We start from the raw sequence: 19,841 nt of genomic DNA, 5'->3' as shown, positions 1-19,841 counted from the left end.
AACCCTACCTTATGGATTTTAAATTAGATCAGGGGTTTGACGCCAGGTTGCAGCACCCGTTCAGCATGGTGGTCAGCGGTCCCAGTAACTGTGGCAAGACTTTTTTTGTTAAAAGCGTCATTGAAAACTCTTCCCGGATTATATCACACAGCATTGATAACATTGTGTATATATACTCATGCTGGCAGCCACTATATGACCAACTTCTTAAGATAAGAGCCATAAACTTTGTTAACGGTATACCCGAATCTCTTGCTGATGACACCCTTCTGCCTACAGACAAGAACAACTTGTTAATTATAGACGATGTAATGAACGATGCCGCTAACAATTTAGAAGTACAAAATGTGTTCACAAAGTATGTGCATCATAGGAATTTGAGTTGTATATATCTAGTTCAGAATTTGTTTATTCAAGGAAAATCCAGTAGAACCATATCCTTGAACACTAACTACCTAATATTGTTTAAAAATCCGAGAGATAAATATCAGGTTATGCTTTTAGGTAGGCAAATGTTTCCTGGTAATACTAAATATTTTATAGAATCGTTTAATGATGCCACATCCACAACATACGGGTATCTTTTAATAGACTATAAAGCTAAGACACTGGACCATTTAAGACTCAGAACAAATTTACTATCAGACGGTCCGGTTGTTTACATTCCAAAACAAAAATCAGCAAAGAGGTGAAAGGATGTCATCATGCCTGCGGAGGAATCTGTCTCTTTTGGAGATGATATACAAGGCTCCCCCTACTCTATGCAGAGTCATTATTAGTAATTCAAACTTAGATTTCATCAATGCGTTGTGTGAGATAGCCTTTAACGTATTGCATGGTAACATTCCACTGACCAATCAGCAATACAAACAGCTAAAAAAGAAAAAAACAATAATCAGACTGTCTCCAAAAGTTGAATCTGTTCATCTGGACGTAGCGTTTTGTGGGAGAAACGTTTCGTCACTCATCCAAGTGACTTCTTCAGTCTCTGAAGACTGACTTTTTTTAAAAGTCTCTGAAGACTGAAGAAGTCACTTGGATGAGTGACGAAACGTTTCTCCCACAAAACGCTACGTCCAGATGAACAGATTCAACTTTTGGAGATTTACTTTCCTGGATGATTGAGAATGCATCAAGAAATAATCAGACTGATTGCTGACAAAAAGATCAAAACTTTGAAAAAGAGAAAGACAATCAACCAATCTGGAGGGTTTTTACTGCCGTTATAAGGGGCGGCAATCCCTTTCATAACCAGTCTGATAGCAAACAGGTGAAAATGGAACATGTGCAAAAGATGTTTTTGGTGCCCCAACACCAGTTGGACTTAATAAAGCAACAGCAGCAGTAGCAGCACACAGGCAGCATCAGACAACAGGCTCAGAATGAGTTGGACAAGGATATGTTTCATGTGTTACAAGATTCTGACATAGATGTGTATGAGAAAGCTAAAAAGTACAGCGATATTCTCCAAAGATACCTTACGCTTGTGAGACAAGGTGCCCGTGAAAAGAATGTATTGTCTTTATCACTACCGGAACAATTTAACAGGGATGTGCAACCCCAGTCGGCGGACACATCGGCTGTTCATGGTGATGCAGGGGTGAGGGATCTTGTTGCAGAGAATGTTTTAACACATATACCTAAAAGGAGTAGGAGGAATGCAGAACTTATTCTATCAGCGGTGAGCCGTTCGCCAAACTTGATTTCTTACAATGACAAAGGCGAAATTGTTGTTGATAAACACACCATCCCGGGTTCACACATTTATGATCTGATTAAAGCCGTCACAACCACACACACACCTTCTGAGGGTTTGAGACCTATCGGCTGGACAGAGTTTTTAAAAGCTGTCTCAGATTTAAACGTACCGTTATCAGCCATATCTAACACCGGCATACGTAAGACCATTGCCATGTATAAAACCGATCACACGTTGCCTGAAGACCCTGGTTTTTTAAAACACACACCAAAAAAGAACACCCCTGGCGGACCGCTGCGACATAGTACACTAAAAAAAATGAAGAATAAAAAAAATAAATTAAAGGGGGGTCCTCGAGTTTAACTGCTATTTCTTGCACATCCCTCTGTACCGCTTGTTGGCTGAGTTTAGCATCGATCAAAGATAGTATATCGTTTTTTGAAGCAGAATAGGTCTGTTCAGCAGGCTGAGCGTCTGCAACGTTCATGTAAGCATCATAAGCCGCAGATATTTGAGAGTCTGTTATACCGTTTTCTTCAAAATCTATGAGTGAATCATCGCTATTTCTGGCACATTCTGGGATGGTGGGTATATGAACTAGATCAAAATCTGATATACTGTACTCAAAAACATCAGAGAAATCGTGAGGCAGCCACTCACTTGGGGGTGTTGCAGGTCCGCTGATGAAGATCGGTTCTGACTCCACTGTTGCACGAAGCTCCAGGTTTTTGTTGTTCTGGGAGGTCGATACTGCTTAAACGTTCCAAAAACGTCAGGGATCGTACGGTGTCCTGATCATTATGAGGAGGGGTACTGTTCTGCAGTCTGTGAAGATAGACATGTGTTAAAACCTTTTATACATGTACCCATTTCAAACAGAATAAGTGTGTCTCCCTCTCTATCTCTTTTTATCTCATTTATATATACCTATGCTTACCTTGTAGTGTGCGTTATTCCGGACGGTCCTGCTTCTCCACACACACGGTTCTCTGGCGTGGCTCTGTATGTGTAAAACGGTCGGTTTTAGAACATTTGTAATTGCTTAAATCCATTTGTTGTTGTTTTTTAAATACACAACTATACATCCCGTTGTATACACACCTGTTGTAAGGTTGGGCTCTGTGGTCTCTGTGTCTGAATGTTTTCCTGCTCAGTTTGTTAACCCTGGAACGATCAAAGAAAACGCTGTTATTACATAATTTAAAACAATCGCAAGTTTAAAAACATACATACGTTTAAAAATACCGTAATTCTGTACACACCTTGTGCTTGTTAGAGAACTCGTTCCAGCTGTAAAAGCGCCCGTTTCTAAAGAAACGGGTCCTGCGCCGTTCTCCCAAACTCCTAAAAATTAAGCTTTTGTTTTAGGAAAAAAAATTGTTTGAATATCCTATAATATGTTAACATAACACCTTTAAAAATACAATAATAGGTTTTGTTTTACTTACCGTTTACGATGTCCTTGTTATAAAGAACGATGTTAGTTTTGATGATCTCAAAGAAAATGGTGTGCTCCGCAGCGGATCTTGACGGGTAAATGGCTAAGGGTTTCAGGCTCTGAGCGTGTCTTATATAGGATGGGTGTTTCCAAAAAGAAAGGTATGTCTCCAGCCAATTTAAATGAGACCCTTCAGGGCTTTTGCCTTCTCAAGGAATTACAAATGAGCCGATACTTCAGACAATAGGCGGGGTCCCCACCCGACTGCTACACCTGCCCCTTTTACCTTTTTACCTTCTCGAGGAATTACAAAAGAGCCGATACCGCCACTTTAAACAATAGGTCGGGCCCTTGTTCACATGGTACTCTCAACAGCTAAGTGATACACCTATATTTTACCTTTTCCTAAGGAATCACAACAATTAAATGATACCCTCAGTGGGCTTTTGCAATCCTGAACAAATTCAAACAATTAACCGGCTGTTGAAAAGACGGAGCGGGTCTGTGCGACTGGTTTTAGAAGTATCACTGCAGCATTTATTTTCTAAAGGGCTGAATGTTATTTGCGACCATCTGTTGTGTTAAAAACTACTCTGAAACCATGAAACTCCTTACGGAAGAAAATGATCCGTTTTTAAATAAATAAAATGGTTGCATCACTGCCTGCTGTGACAGAATCACAAAATGAGTTTGATTAAAACACGATTAGTTTGAAAAGAGTGATACTGCCTGCTTATAGCATTTATTTTCTAAAGGGTCTGAATGTTATTTGTGACCATTTACTGTGTTAAAAACTAGCTGGCTCCATCTCCCTCTTAGTTCAACATTCCGAAATCCCGATTTTTAAATAAAATGATCGCATCAACCCGTGAAAGAAACCCCAGTAGATGCGTAAAAACTAGTTAAATTAAAACTAGTGGTTTGATTAAATGAAAGACTTGTGAACAGGCTGACATTGTCCATTCAGAAGAAATTCCCATTTGAGTGGTTTATAAAATAAAATACTTGCATCACTGCCTGCTGAGACATTGTCAGAATCACAAAATGAGTGTGATTAAAACACGATTAGTTTGAAAAGAGCGATACTGCCTGCTTTGGAGAGAAAAGGCAACGTGTTTTAAAAGTAGCCCAATAGCTTTTATTTTCTAAAGGGTCTGAATGTTATTTGTGACCATTTACTGTGTTAAAAACTAGCAGCCTCTGTCTCCCTCTTGGATCAACATTCCAAAATCCCGATTTTTAAATAAAATGATCGCATCAACCCGTGAAAGAAACCCCAGTAGATGCGTAAAACTAGTTAGATTAAAAACTAGTGGTTTGATTAAATGAAACGCTTGTGAACATGGTGACATTACCCATTCAGCAGAAATTCCCATTTGAGCCGTTTTTAAAATAAAATACTTGCATCACTGCATGCTGTGACATCAGAATCACAAAATGAGTGTGATTAAAACACGATTACCAACACTTTTGACTAGATGTAAATAAAAAGCATTCGGGCTTTGTTAAGGAGCACTGTGAAGCAAAACAGCTTCCGCCCCTACACGCAAAAACAAAGAATTGCTTTTAAGAACACATATGTCTGCATAACTGAATGTTGAGACACGCCAAAGCGATAAAAATAGTTTAATTAAAAACCCTAATTAAAAACACATGAACTCATATAACCTCTCTGACACCCTGTGTGTTTCCACACATGAACTCGCATACCCCCAGCACCTGAACGCGCATGTGCACGCACACAAAACCGGTCAAACCGGTTGTCAAACCAGTTTGGTGGGCTGCCATTTTGAACTAATGCCATCTTATTACTACTAATATTAACATATAAAGAATTGTGTGCTGTCATTAAAACACTTACTGGGGTTGGGTCTAGATAAAGACTGGTTTGATGACGCCTGCTGACCTATCAGTAAGGAGAGACACATTTTTGTAATGTTCAGTTAATATTTGATGTTTGTTAATGAAAACATGACCATTCAGAGTTTGAACGTAGAACTACAGTAATGCTATGATGTTCTTTTTTTGGCTACCAAAATACCAAATTGAAGATGTTGCTGTTGTACAGACATTCCATTGAGTTGTAAAGGTTTAGGAGACACTATATGCATTTTGAATTTTCAGCATGACTTTACTGCCCAGTTTAACTTGAGGTGGGAATGAAGACTTACAGATTTCTGGCAGTATTCGCAGCTCTTTGTGAAACTGCTCCATCATCTGATTGACAGACCTGAGAATCACACCTGACGTCAGCTGAGATGACACAGAGACTCCGGACCAATTCTTAGCCTGCCGAGGTGCAGACAGGGCAGGGTACGTCTGCAGGGGGACAGGAATGTCATAAAGACATATAGTTTATGTTACATATCATGTTAATCATACTATATGTTCAAAGTAGCCAAATTCCAGTTAGTTAGGGCCAAATGACTAATTCCAATAATCACCTATTTCATTTTCAGCTGCGGTGTAGGAAAAGGTCCACCCTGGCTGCACTCTCTTCTGCACCTCTCTTATGCACTGTCCTTCAAAATCATTCATGTACTCCTTACATGTTCACCTGTCTCCCTCTCATTGAACTCTGTCCAGGTTCTACTAACCTTCATTCTCTCTTCTCTCCAGAGCATATCTGCTTGTTTTCAGACTCTCGTCCATGCACTCCCTCCCCTCACTGCAGATTACATCTGCAAACATCAGTAGTTTCTGCTGGAAAGGTAGTTGGCAGTGGTTCCTGGAGTTTGCACCAAAAACCTCCCAGTAAATGCTTTGGTTGCTAGCAGATTGCTACTGACTACCTACTGGCTGAGCAGGAGTATAAAAACCAAACCAGAAATGCCTACAAAGTAGAAGTCGTGCCTCAGCCACAGCCAATGTGTTTCAAAAGACACAACATTTAGTTTAAGCCTAATCTTCTCTTTTTCTTGTTTGTACAACGTTTTTCACTGTTTCACTTCAGCTCGGAGAATCTGTCACTTCCAGTAAACTACAGTGCTACAATATGCTGCTGACCAAATCAATCACAAACTTTTTTGCCAGCTGGTTGGGGAATGCACCATCTTTTCTAATGACCGGTCGACTGGTCCAAGGCTTGAGGAAGAAATTTCCCACTGACTAACAGCAACCTCTGGCAACTGAATGGGCAACACTCATCAGCTTTATTCACTCGTTCCCGATGCCACCACGAGCACCTCTACAACCCTCTCCTCCCTGGTCACGTGTCTGCACCCTAACAAACACTGCTTATACTGAACTGTTTTGTGAGCGTGACTGGGGCGCCTGAGCTTTTAGTACAATTTGTGTAACTGTGGCTCTCAAAGCTCAAAATTATCTGACAATCATTTGGTAGTTTTATGCAAACAATAACATAAAAGCATCAGCAGTAAAGAAAAAAAGTGAGTGGAGAAGACATTTTCATGTCTCCCAGCAGCTAGTGCCTCTAGCATGATGAGTAAGGGCTGATCCAGGGTTTCACATTTCTGCATCTCAGTTCTCACCTCATCAGTATATTCCTTAACTGGACTTATAGCTACTTTCTGGATCTGTTATTGTGAGTAACTGGTGGAGCACTGCAAATGTATTACGTCTGTATTATTTTATCTGGTGCCTCATTTCATTATTTATTCATACCTTGAGAAAGAATATGTAGTCCTCAGACAGAGCCAGCTGACTTAGTGTTGTGCTCCTCCGTTTAAGCTCAGCTATTTCTTCTTCCAGCTCTCTCAGCATACTCTGAGCTCTGCGTTCTGCTGCTCGAAGAGTCATCTCTATCACCTGGGTGAAACAGAAAGTGTGTGTTCATGAATATACCTACAAATGTCTCGTCTACTTTGAGTTCATTTAAATAACTAAAGGTCCTTAGTGTGTGCAGTATGATTGTCTCTGTAGTTGGTCACCTCCAAGACTTCAGCTTGGCAGTGCTCCACGCTGGAGATCAGCTTGGAAAAAGCACAAACGGCTCCATCCGTCTCTCTCTCGACAGCATCCTGATTAAAGCACAAACAGCAACAGACACCAGCGGAAAAGTAGAAAAGAAGAATTCAGAGACAACCATAAATCCAAAACGTGACAAACTAAAGTGTGCTCAGTCATCGTATCTGTTCTGTCATTTTCTTTTCTGAGAAATTTCATTAGACATGAACGTGTGAACGCAAACTGTTTTTAAGGACAAATGTCAGCTAAAGATCTCTGCTCTCTGATTGGCTCCTGGGACAATATAGCATGCTATCTTAACAAAACAAACAAACAAAGTGCACGTGTTAGAGAATAAATATATACAATCCTTAAGCGAAGATTCTTCCTGCAGTCGTACTGACACCACATCACTCACCTTTATCTCTCGCAGGGAGCTGTGTATCTCCTCCACTTTTCTCTCTCTCTCACTGATGAGCTCCTTTAGCTCCGCCTCAGTAATACCTAACTGAGCCTGTATGAGACAGGAAACACACACTGTGTCCAATAACCAACACATTAAACATGTTCTGCTGCAGTTGCATGTATATAGTTTGTTGGTCAAAGACAGTTTATATAACTTTGATTTAAAATCAGCTGTGGGAGTGTCAACTGACAAACACTGAATATATGATTGAAGTGCAGATCTTCAGCTTTAATTCAATGGGTTTGACAAAAACTGTGGAACCAGGTATCTGTGTTACTGCTGATAGAAGTAGTATGAAATCTGATGAGTGAGGGCTGCACTCGCTGCTCAGATTCACCCAAATGCTGCAAACATGATTGGATAATGAGCTAAAGCAAAAGCATTCGAAGAGTTTATCAAGATAAAGAAATGGGATATTATAGCAAAGTCTGTCACCCTAACTCAACTCTATAGAGCAGCTTATTGAATACAAAACTGAAGGCACAGACACACACAAACGAGCAGCAACTGGAGATGGTTACAGTTTAGGGTTCGAAACATCAGGCAGCCATTTTCATTAAAATATTAAATACAGGCCTTATATTTAAATGTATGTGAATTAATACATAATTCAACTTTTAAAATGTTTAAAATAATCTAGTTCACCTTGAGCCTCTGAAAAAGCGAGACTGTGTAAAAATACTTTTAATTACTGAACAGTGAGTGTAGTAGTTTTGCTAAAGCTGCTGAATGAAAGCTGAAAGCCTGCAGCCACATCTGGATTCATTTCAATCCACTGTGGTACTGCAGACGCAAAACTAGAGACACACTTCTAACAGAGTGTGGATGATAGCACAGCTGTGTGCTCCAGACAAGAGTTTATCAATGAGGATGTTCACAGCTCCACGTGATACTCTGACCTTTGGACATGCCAGTCCAAACTGGAATGCAGTGCAGAGATGGTCGGAGGAGAGCGAGGAGGCTCTTAAGGATTGTTTTGAGTCGACTGTGTGGGAGGTGATCTGTGACGACCACGGAGAGGACATCGACAGCCTTACTACATGCATTACTGACTATATTAATTTCTGTGTGGATAACACCGTACCTACCAGGACTGTACGGTGTTTCTCCAACAACAAACCTTGGATTACCCCAGAAATTAAAGCTGTCCTCAAGCAGAAGAGGAGGGCCTTCAAATCCAAAGACAAAGAGGAGTTGAAAAGGGTGCAGAGAGAGTTGAGGGGACTGATAAGGAATGGGAAGGACAGCTACAGGCAGAAGATGGAGAACCAGCTTCAGCAAAACAACGTTGGTGAAGGTTAGGAGGGAACTGAGGAGGATTAAAGCCAAGAAGGCAGCGGGTCCAGATGGCATCAGCTCGAGGGTCTGCGAAGACCAACTGTGTGGTGTGATGGAGCACCTCTTCAACCTGAGCCTGGGACGAGTCCCACAGCTCTGGAAAACCTCCTGTGTTGTACCAGTGCCAAAGACTTCACGCCCCAAGGACCTCAACAGCTACAGGCCGGTGGCTCTGACATCCCATCTGATGAAGACCCTGGAGTGGTTGGTCCTGGCTCAGCTTCGGCACCTGGTGAGCTCATCACTGGACCCACTTCAGTTTGCCTACCAGCCTGGCACTGGAGCGGATGATGCCGTCATTCACCTCCTACATCGTTCCCTCGCTCACCTGGAGACCGCTTGGAGCACTGTGAGAATCATGTTCTTTGATTTCTCCAGTGCCTTCAACACTATTCTTCCCCCGGTTCTGAAGGACAAGCTGGAGAACTCTGGAGTGGACCATCACCTCACTACCTGGATTTTGGACTACCTCACCGACCGACCACAGTATGTGAGGACTCAGGGCTGTGTGTCGGACAGGGTCGTCTGCAGTACGGGGGCCCCACAGGGAACGGTTCTGGCTCCGTTCCTCTTCATCATCTACACTGCAGACTTCTCCCACAACTCCACCCAGTGCTTCCTGCAGAAGTTCTCTGATGACTCTGCAATAGTCGGCCTCATCACTGATGGGGACGACAAGGAGTACAGAGGACTGACTCAGGACTTTGTGGACTGGTGCCAGCTGAACTACCTCCAGATCAATGCCAGTAAAACCAAGGAGCTGGTGGTAGACTTCCACAGGCACAAACATCCTCCACTGCAACCACTGAACATCCAAGGTATGGACATTGAGGCTGTGGACAGCTACAGGTACCTTGGTGTTCATCTGAACAACAAACTGGACTGGACTCTGTAAGGAAATGAGGTGTTATTTTTTTTATTTCAGTTTACTATTTCTAGTTTCATTATTTTGTTATTGCTATTGCATCATAATCATATAACAAGCATTTGCATTGACGCATTTATTAATAGTGATATTGCATTTAGATGTTTAAACATATTGGCACCCAATTAAGCTTTATTACAGGTGCAGTTATAACCACTTTAAACTGTTGAGTTGGATTTATAATCTTAAATGTTTATATGGAGACTGCATTGTGAAAGAGTAACTCTGTGCCAAAATAAGACAGGAAGTTACATGCTTTGCAGGAAGTGAAACCGAAACCAGAGTCTGAGTGAAAGTTAGTCTGAGGAGCAGTTTCGATGATGCTATTATCTTTTATACTTTTATGTCTTTTGATTAAGCTTTTAGTAGAGGTTCTTGATTAAAACATTTATTCAGTAGAGTACACACACATAGTTTCGGTTCGGTTATTACATACACGAGAGCGGCTTCTGTCTCTCTGTCTGGTGAGAGGTCAGGAGCTAGTCGGCGAGGTGAAATGGGGTGCGATTGTGGTTAGCACATAGACACACACGTAACCACACACACACACACACACACACACACACTTAGTTAGAGGGAATCATTTGTAGGTGAAAGTTTAAGCATGTTTTGCTAGGGTTGCAGTTTTATGTTGGTGTACGTGACTGTTTGATGAAGAAGCAGGTGCACGATGCGAGAGCTGAGCGGGCTTGCGGGAAACCACCGGGGAGAAGATGGAAGCCAGTGTTCTTTTAATTGTGTCACAAGTTGTCAAACAGAACATTTGTGGTTTTGAGTTGACGTATCCATGTAATTTACGCAAGAGGGGGCGTTCTAATACCCCGATGTATAAAACTGTGTTCTGAAGTTTTGGAGATAGAGATCAATGCTGTCTGCGTACAGGATTTATCTCTCCACATGTGTCATTAAATCATTCGTTGACTCCAACTGACTGGGTCAGTGTGTTATTCCGATCTCCCACATCTCTCTCGTCCTCAAAATGAACCTTAACAACTCATAACTCAGACGCCCTCTACAGGAAAGGGCAGAGCAGACTGTACCTGCTGCGGAGACTCAGGTCGTTTGGAGTGGAGGGCCCACTCCTGAAGACCTTCTATGACTCTGTGGTGGCCTCAGCCATCTTTTACGGTGTGGTCTGCTGGGGCAGCAGCATCTCTGCTGGGGACAGGAAGAGACTGAACAGGCTGATCCGCAGGGCCAGCTCTGTTCTAGGATGCCCTCTGGACCCAGTGGAGGTGGTGAGTGACAGGAGAATGGTGGCTAAGCTGTCATCCCTGTTGGACAACATCTCCCACCCCATGCATGAGACTGTGACAGCACTGAGCAGCTCCTTCAGTGGGAGACTGCGGCACCCACGGTGTGGGACGGAGAGATTTCGCAGGTCTTTCCTCCCCACTGCTGTCAGACTCCACAACAAAGACTTTAACTGATCAAACACACACATCCACACATGTGCAATAACACTAATGTGCAATAATCTTTTCTGGCATCGTTGTATTTTTACTCAGTTGTATATAGCATTTGTATTCTATTTTTATCTTATTGTATATTTTATTCTATTTTATTCTACTGTATATAGTATTTTATTTTATTCTGTTCTGTACAGTTGTGTACTGTATTTATTCTTATTGTATTCTAATTTTTGCTATATAACTTTTGCACTGTCCACTTCCTGCTGTGACAAAACAAATTTCCCACGTGTGGGACTAATAAAGGCTATCTTATCTTATCTTATCTTATCTTATCTTATCTTATCTTATCTTAATTCATCGTTCCAGTTATTCTGTTGTGAAAATTAGATTCATGTCATGACAGCATATCAGGAGCCTGTGAGGAAAAAGCCTTCAACATTTTGAACATTAAAGAAATACATATCAACATCACAATAACTGTAAAATTTCCCAAACGTACAACAAAGCTGCAACAAATCCCCCACAGCATGATGGTTTACTCTTCTCAAAAAGAACTTTTACTAAACCAGTCAGTGAGGCCCAGTTAGCTGTGAGCTAACCACCACATGCACAAACCTTCTTCAAGTGCCACTCTCGTTTGGCGGGGGTGATGTTGTGTCCTAGGTGATCTGACGTCTCCACACACGTGCTGCACACGCATACGTTATCAGTGCGACAGAAGAATTCCAGACCTCTCAGGTGGATGGGGCACGGCGGCAGATCCGAGTCACTGGACATGTCGACATTTGAATAAATGTGACTGATTAACCTGTCTGTCGTTTGGTTTGCAGGACATATTATTCAGTTGTTTACAGTTTGACACGTGTATGGTTACATTTAGCTGTTAACACTAGATAAAAGGTTTCCATGCTCTTTCTGTTTTTCTTATTTCCTGTCATATGTACACTGTTACTACATGCAAACACTGCTCTAAACAATCTGTTTCACACACTTTTTTCCCCGACCTACATGAACATGATGTCATACAGACGAGATATCTTAAGATCACAGAACTCTTTGTAAACACAGCACAACCACTCACCTCCTGTTCAAACCCACTGTCTAAAACAAGACACTTGTTTTAGACAGTGGGTGACCTGAGCAACACCCAGTATAAAACAAAAGATGCTTTCGAGCTGTGAGCAATGCAAAAATACTCCAGTGGTCTAAAAATGAGAATAGGAGGCCGGAAACGTGCACCATACATGTTTCTGTTGGCCAGCTCTTGTAAATATCAGTACTAAAACCTTGTCTCACTTAAGGACTAATACGATTAGTAATGGTTAAGAAGTCTCAGTACTCCTTCCAAGAGGACAACCATTACTAGAGTCTCCGTCTGTTGTTTTAAAAGTGAAGAAGCCTCGTGGAGGACAGGCCGGATGTCTTCACGAACCTAAAGAAGTCCACTTGCCTTCTCTTCAATCATTGAAACTGCTGAGTTGGTTTAATAACATGTATATTTCAATAAGTGATGACACATTTGAACCTTTTTCTTTTTTTCAAAAAAGGACTGAGTGAAGGGGCTCAGGTGATTCTAACGTAAACAACGACTCTCGTGCTATTAATCGTAACAAAGGGAATCTCTGTGGGTTTGGACTGTTTATCAAACAGGCATAAACATAAAATGTGCTTGATACTGTAAAGTAGTTTTGTTGTAAAGTTCAACAATCAGATATGAGCAGGAACTCGGCGTGGTAAGGAAGGACTCCCTTAGAGCAGGGGTCGGAGACTATCAGAAGCATTTTAGCTCAAACTACCAAACAGCCACGTGAGATGGATGTTTATTCACATAAAATCTATGAGTATGTATTTGATTGTTTTTTTCATTTTTTGATTTCTCGCTCCCTCATCAGGTCTGCTTGTCCACTGCTGTTGTTGAATCATCCCATCAAAGCGTTTCTGCCGTTGTGGCATCAAGCTAATGTGTCCACTAAGTAAATCTGCTCCTCTCTGTGGTAGCCTTATAGCATTTACAGTGGTATGCAAACGTTTGGGCACCCTTGATCATTTTCATGATTTTCCTTCATACATCATTGGTTATTTGGATCAGCAATTTCATTTCCCAGTACCTGCACTGGCCACACAGCCCCACAGCATGATGGAACCACCATCACATTTTACTGTGGGTAGCAAGTGTTTCTCTTGGAATGCTGTGTTCTGTTTCCTCCATGCATAACGCCTCTTGTTATATCGAAATAACTCAATTTTAGTTTCATCAGTCCACAGCACCTTAGAATAGAATAGAATAGAATTCAACTTTATTGTCATTGCACATGTCACAGGTACAGGGCAACGAAATGCAGTTTGCATCCATCCAGAAAGTGCTTTAGCCGTGATATAGATATATTACAATATATATTAGCAATAATATAGATATGTAAGTATATTACAGAAATGGGTCTATTATGGTATGTTATAATGTACACGGTATGAAGTATGTTATGAATATGCTATAACTATAAGTATGTACAGGCTGTAGTGAGTACAAGCTATGTACAGGCTATGAACAGGATATAAATATGAAATAAAAAACTATACAGAAATCTGAGATATACAGTTATACAGAAATGTGAACTATGTAAGTTATAAACAGTTGTAGGATTAAAAATTATTGTATGTACAGAATGATTATTTACACAGAACTATACAGTAGTGCAGTTAAGATAAGTGAGATATGTGGATAATTTCTACAGAGGCTATATAAAGTGCTAGTGGTTGTGAGTAGGGCTGGGTATCGTCACTGATTTCTAGAATCGATTCAATTCCGATTCATAAGGTCCCGAATCGATTCGATCCACGATTCGATTCAATTCGATTCGATTCAATTCGATTCGATTCAATTCGATTTAAATCTGGGAAATTTTGACAGTATATTATAATTCAGATCAGTACATTTACATATTTTTGTATCAATAAAAAGGAAGCTGACACACACAAGACTTTATCAAAGGTGTGAGCGTCACAGCAGATGCCTTTGTGTCAAAGTAACTGAAGATAAAACACAGAAAAACATGAAGGTGGTTTTCCTGGCCTGGGATTTTATAAAAATATTCTGCAGTACATCAAAAACGAAAGAAAACCATTAATCAACACATGAACGTTACCTCTGACGTTACAGCGGTTTTATTAGAGACACTAAGCGTTTTGCATTTTGCATAATTTTAAAAAGTTTAAATTTGTTCAGTATTGAACGGCAGAAATTAGGTTTTCTTTTCGGAAGTATGTAAAAGGGAAATAAAACAGCGGCGACAGCGCTGTAAACAACAGTAGACTTGTGCGTAACAAGCAAGCGAATAATGCAGAAAACAGATTTTTAGACGGGAAACTGTTCTTGAAGTACAGAGAGAGAGAGAGCTGTGCATCGTGGTGGAAGCAAAACAGTAAAAGTCAGAGTTGTTGTTGTTTATGTGAAGCGTAGTTTGGATCTTCTTTTGCTGCTGGTTCGGTCAATATTGTTTGGAGAGAGATAAAACTAACAGCTTTAGAATCAGCGCAAAAAGGGCGTGAACACAAAGCGCGGACCCGCCGACAGATCAGAATCAGCGAGCTGTCGGCTTTCAGCCCGACCGTGAGAAAGGCGACATCTCACTGATTATGATCCGCGTGTCGCGCTGTGTGTTTACGTCTTTGTGCAGAATCCGTGTTCCTGCTCTCACTTACTGTCTTAGCTGTTTGGTAGTTGTTGAAATTTTGTGAGATTTCACCTGAGATTCTGGCATTTCGGGCAAAATAAATTTATATTAAAAAATCGATTCAGGATTTTAATGAATCGATTTTACGTTATCCAAGCCAGAATCGATTTTAATCGATAAATCGATTATAAAAACCCACCCCTAGTTGTGAGTGGTGGTTCAGTCCATGTTATTATTGTGTGTATGAGGGTACGGTTGTCCATTGTGTGTGTGTGTAGGTGGTTGTGGGTGATTGTATGTTCAGTCCATGAGTTTAACGTGGGTCAGATGTCAGGAGGCAGAGTTCAGGAGTCTGACAGCTGTTCCGGTCCCTGGTGGTCTTAGTCCGGAGGCTCCTGTAGCGCCTCCCAGAGGGCAGGAGGGTGAAGAGTCCATGTGATGGGTGACTGGGGTCTCTGATGATTTTCCCAGCCCTTTTTAGACACCGCTTCCTGTAGATGTCCTTTATGGCAGGAAGTGGTGCTCCGGCGATGCGCTGGGCAGTTTTCACGACCCTCTGCAACGCCTTCCGGTCCGAGGCGGAGCAGTTCCCGTACCAGACTGTTATACAGTTGGCCAGGATGCTCTCGATGGTGCAGCGATAGAAGTTCACCAGGATGTCTGAGGACAGGTGGTTCTTCCTCAGAGTCCTCAAGAAGAAGAGGCGCTGGTGAGCCTTCTTGACCAGCTTGGAGCAGTTGGTCGTCCAGGTGAGATCCTCGGAGATGTGGACTCCCAGGAACTTGAAGCTGCTCACACGCTCCACAGTCGTCCCTTAATGTGGATGGGTGGATGTGGGTCAGCATTCCTCCTGTAGTCCACGATGAGCTCCTTAGTCTTCTCGGTGTTAAGCAGCAGGTTGTTTGTGTCGCACCACTCAGCCAGACGATCCACCTCCTCCCTGTAGGCGGCCTCGTCATTGTCACTGATGAGGCCAATCACCGTGGTGTCATCTGCAAACTTAATGATGGTGTTGGAACCATCAGCAGGTCTGCAGTCGTGGGTGAAGAGGGAGTAGAGGAAAGGGCTCATCACACAGCCTTGTGGTACACCGGTGTTCATTGTGATTGTTGATGAGCAGCGGTTATCCAGCCGGACATGTTGGGGCCGGTTGGTCAGGAAGTCCAGTAACCATTTGCAGATGAGGGAACTGATGCCCAGGTCTGTCAGTTTCCTGATGAGTTGTGAGGGGTGGATTGTATTGAATGCTGAACTGAAGTCTATAAACAGCATTCTGGCGTAGGTGTTGTTGTTGTCCAGGTGTGAGAGGACAGAGTGCAGTGCGATGGAGACTGCATCCTCTGTGCTTCTGTCCTGGGTGGGGGGGAGACAGGATTTAAAGTGTGCTAAGACCAGCTGCTCTAAGCACTTAGTGATGATGGGGGTGAGTGCTACTGGGCGGTAGTCATTGAGGCTAGATGGGTTGGAGTTCTTGGGTATCGGGACGATGGAGGTGGATTTGAAGCAGGCCGGTACCACAGCGTGGGCCAAGGACCTTATTAGCATACCTCAAGCGACTCTGTTTGTGGCATGTGCACTTCTTCTGCATCACTCTCCCATACAGCATCTCCTTGTGCAAACTGCGCTGAATAGTTGAACGATGCACAGTGACACCATCTGCAGCAAGATGATGTTGCAGGTCTTTGGAGCTGGTCTGTGGGTTGACTCTGACTGTTCTCACCATCCTTCGTCACATTTTTCTTGAACTGTCACTTCGGGCCTTAACTAGAACTGAGCCTGTGGTCTTCCATTTCCTCAATATGTTCCTCACAGTGGAAACTGACAGCTGAAATCTCCGAGATAGCTTTTTGTATCCTTCCCCTAAACCATGATGTTGAACAATCTTTGTTTTCAGGTCATTTGAGAGTTGTTTTGAGGCTCCCATGTAGCCACTCTCAAGAGAAGATGCAAAGAGGAGAAAAACTTGCAATTGGCCACCCTAAATACCCTTCCTCATGACTGGATTCACCTGTGTATGTAGGTCAAGGGTCATTGAGCTTACCAAACAAATTTTATGTTTCAATAATTAGTGCTAAAGGTATTCAAATCAATAAAACAACAAGGGTGCACCTGCCTAATTTAGTTTAAGTAACTATTGCACACTTTCTGTAAATCCTATAAACTTCATTTCACTTCTCAAATATCATTGTGTTCGTCTGCTATATGACATATTTAAATGAAATTGCTGATCCAGACAACCAATGATTTATGAAGGAAAAACATGAAAATTATCAGGGGTGCCCAAACCTTTGCATATTATTGTATTCAATTCAATTCAATTCAATTTTATTTATATAGCGCCAAATCACAACAACAGTCACCTCTGTGTGCGTATGACTCTGTGTAGAGGATATGAAAATTTCCATCTTTGATGGCAGAAACAAACCCCCACATACCTCACCACTACAGGCATAGACCTAAAAAGTTTTAAAGTCAAATTTGGAAAAACAATAAAAAAATAAAAAATAAATAATTTATTCTTTGTTCTGGCATCACTCTCACAAACATCCCGCTGACACACTAATGACAAACCTTTCTCTGGATGATTGTTTGTTACTATTTGGTAACTTCATGAATGTCTCTTTACAAATGTGAAGTCATTTATTGAGTCCAACTTTACAGACTTATTGTGGCCCTCAGGTAACTGCTGCTGTGATTTGGACATATATAAATGAAACTGAACAGATATTTATCAGTAGAGCAGGTCAGTGTTAGTGGTTTAATCCCTGGCTGCACCAGTCTGCGTGCCAAATCTCCTCAGGCAAGACAGTAACCCCAAGCAGCTGACACATCCATCAGAGTGTGAATGTGTGACTGCTACATGAGAAGCACTGAAGTGTAGAAAAAGGTGGCTGCATGAATGGATGAATGAGGCATGTATAAAGCACTTGGAAAACATACGATCCAGTCCATTTACTATCAATGTGGTTCAGTCAAATATATTGTAATGCAATATTTTAGTATATTTCGGTACCTGGGGTAAGGTGGTGGGGGGTCGTGATGCTCCGTCCTGACAAAGGGAGCACCATCTCGACTCTGGCTTTGGGGGAGTGGAGCGTGATTCAGCCCGGGGTCTGGCAGGCGCTGAAAACGTGACATCATTTCTGCAAAGATGTTCTCGGGCATCTCCCTCTGCCTCTGGAATCCGGGTGACAGTGGTTGATTATGATGGGAAGGGGACCTGGAAGGCTCAATTCCTCCAAGTCTTTCAGCCACAGGAGAGCTGGCCATCTGCTTGAATTGTTCAGTTATTTCCTTCAGGGTCAGGTTGATATGGAGCTCTGGTCTCTTGAGGAAGGACTCTTTGCAGAGAGGGCACTGGTATGTTTTTGCACTCCGTTTGCTTCCGTCCCAGTAGGAGGAAATGCAGGTTTGGCAGAAACTGTGTCCACATGGTGTTGTGACCGGTTTGTTGAATACTTCCAGACAGATAGAGCAGGTGAACTGGTCTTCAGACAGGAAGGCAGCAGGTAGTGACATAGCCATTTAGTTTTAAGCTGCATATAGTGACAGACAGAAGATCAGAAAAATATTAAACCGTAAGGATCAGCAAACTATCGAATAAATGCCCCAGACATGAATTTCAAAAGCTTTACTGTTCAGATCTCATCTAATTCTTGTTGCCACAGGAAAAGACTGAGTTTATACGTTGATATCATTTTACAGAACTGGTCTGAGTGTGGAGCTTTTTCATGGGAACTCCAAACTACACTGAATCAGAACCAGAACTCTTTAATTATCCCTGAAAATATGTGGTCCCAGTTGCTTGAGGCAGTGAGAACAGTAACCGACTAAATAATACAATATGTTATAAAGTTACAAAATAGAAACAAAATAGTTTTAAGAGATACTAATAGCCAAGTATATTAAATATATATACATAGATATGTATGGTTAACATCCCGTACTTTGTTATTTTCTCTGTAGAGGATGTGATAGTAAGGCTGGAACTACTGCACTGTGTCCTGTGAATGAAATGGAGGAGTTGTACAGAGATATCCACAGACAGGAAAGATATCCTCTGTTGTTTAGTGGTGCATTATGGGTAATCTCATTCTGCTCCTGTGATTGGCCAGCGAGTGATGGAGTGGGTGGGAGGTATTATCTTGGGCAACATCCACCTCTCCAATACAAGCTGAAATGATAAACTTAGAATTATTAGATGTTTTTATCTACCCATCCACCTGTTCTTCAAAGTGTCTGACACACCCAAGCCACGCCCTCTGACCAGCTTCCTTCATTTCCTGTCGAAGCACCTGTTGGTCACTGCTATGAAAGATGGGAGCCATATTCCATTCAGCAAGTCCCAGCTAATTTACTCAAAATTCATGACCGCAGACGAGGAACAGTCATGTTACACAATAATATACAGGACAATGACAGTATTGCTGCAAAAACTCGCTGCCCGTCTTGCTTTCATTCACAGGGTTTTCGTCAGATCCAAGTTTTCATCAGAAAACCTGGATCATCGTGAAACCTGGATGAGCTGGACTGATAGGTTAGTTTCACTCGTCCAGCCTGGATATCTGCAGTCTGATACAGCCTAATAGCCCCAGTCTTAGCTCATGTATTACTATCATTAAAATGATCTCATTGTACCAGTCTAAAGCTCGACTTCAGCAATATCCATCAAGAATCAAAAGTGAAGGACAAACAGGTGCCGAGAGGATTCATGCCCCTTTTTGCTGGGTAACATATAACCTAAGTGTACTCTAAAACATTCACTGTTCGCCTAATCCATCAACTTATTCAGAAGCTCTTTTAGAGCTGTTGGCAGCATGGACATAATACGTGAGACTCTCAGTGTGAGTGCGCACTTCCTTAACTTAAACACACTAAAGCTAAAACACACAGTGAAAATATACAAAGGAGTAGTTGCGCAAGATCAAGAAATTCAGGCTCGGCTGGAATATTCTTGGCCAGGACGTCATCATTACCGAGTTAAAC

General features: G+C 41.9%; 1 protein-coding gene across 2 annotated transcripts in view; it reads right to left on the bottom strand.

The window, feature by feature from the left end:
• Positions 1 to 19,841, bottom strand: part of LOC116316671 (E3 ubiquitin-protein ligase TRIM7-like) — a 39,649-nt gene that overhangs the window by 17,861 nt on the left and 1,947 nt on the right. The window contains exons 2-9 of one of the 2 annotated variants that reach the window (XM_039613750.1): positions 18,803 to 19,029; positions 17,869 to 18,391; positions 11,800 to 11,953; positions 7,462 to 7,557; positions 7,028 to 7,117; positions 6,762 to 6,905; positions 5,309 to 5,456; positions 4,999 to 5,043 (exon numbers count right to left, since the gene is read on the bottom strand). In XM_039613750.1, the coding sequence (XP_039469684.1) occupies positions 4,999 to 5,043; positions 5,309 to 5,456; positions 6,762 to 6,905; positions 7,028 to 7,117; positions 7,462 to 7,557; positions 11,800 to 11,953; positions 17,869 to 18,380 (1,189 nt within the window). In that variant the 5' untranslated portion in view covers positions 18,381 to 18,391; positions 18,803 to 19,029. The remainder of the gene's footprint in view (positions 1 to 4,998; positions 5,044 to 5,308; positions 5,457 to 6,761; positions 6,906 to 7,027; positions 7,118 to 7,461; positions 7,558 to 11,799; positions 11,954 to 17,868; positions 18,392 to 18,802; positions 19,030 to 19,841) is intronic. The other variant, XM_039613749.1, reaches the window with a different exon arrangement.

Source organism: Oreochromis aureus, linkage group 6 (genome assembly GCF_013358895.1).
Source record: "Oreochromis aureus strain Israel breed Guangdong linkage group 6, ZZ_aureus, whole genome shotgun sequence".
Classification (NCBI taxonomy): Eukaryota; Metazoa; Chordata; class Actinopteri; order Cichliformes; family Cichlidae; genus Oreochromis; species Oreochromis aureus.
This window is presented reverse-complemented; position numbering and strand designations above follow the sequence as displayed.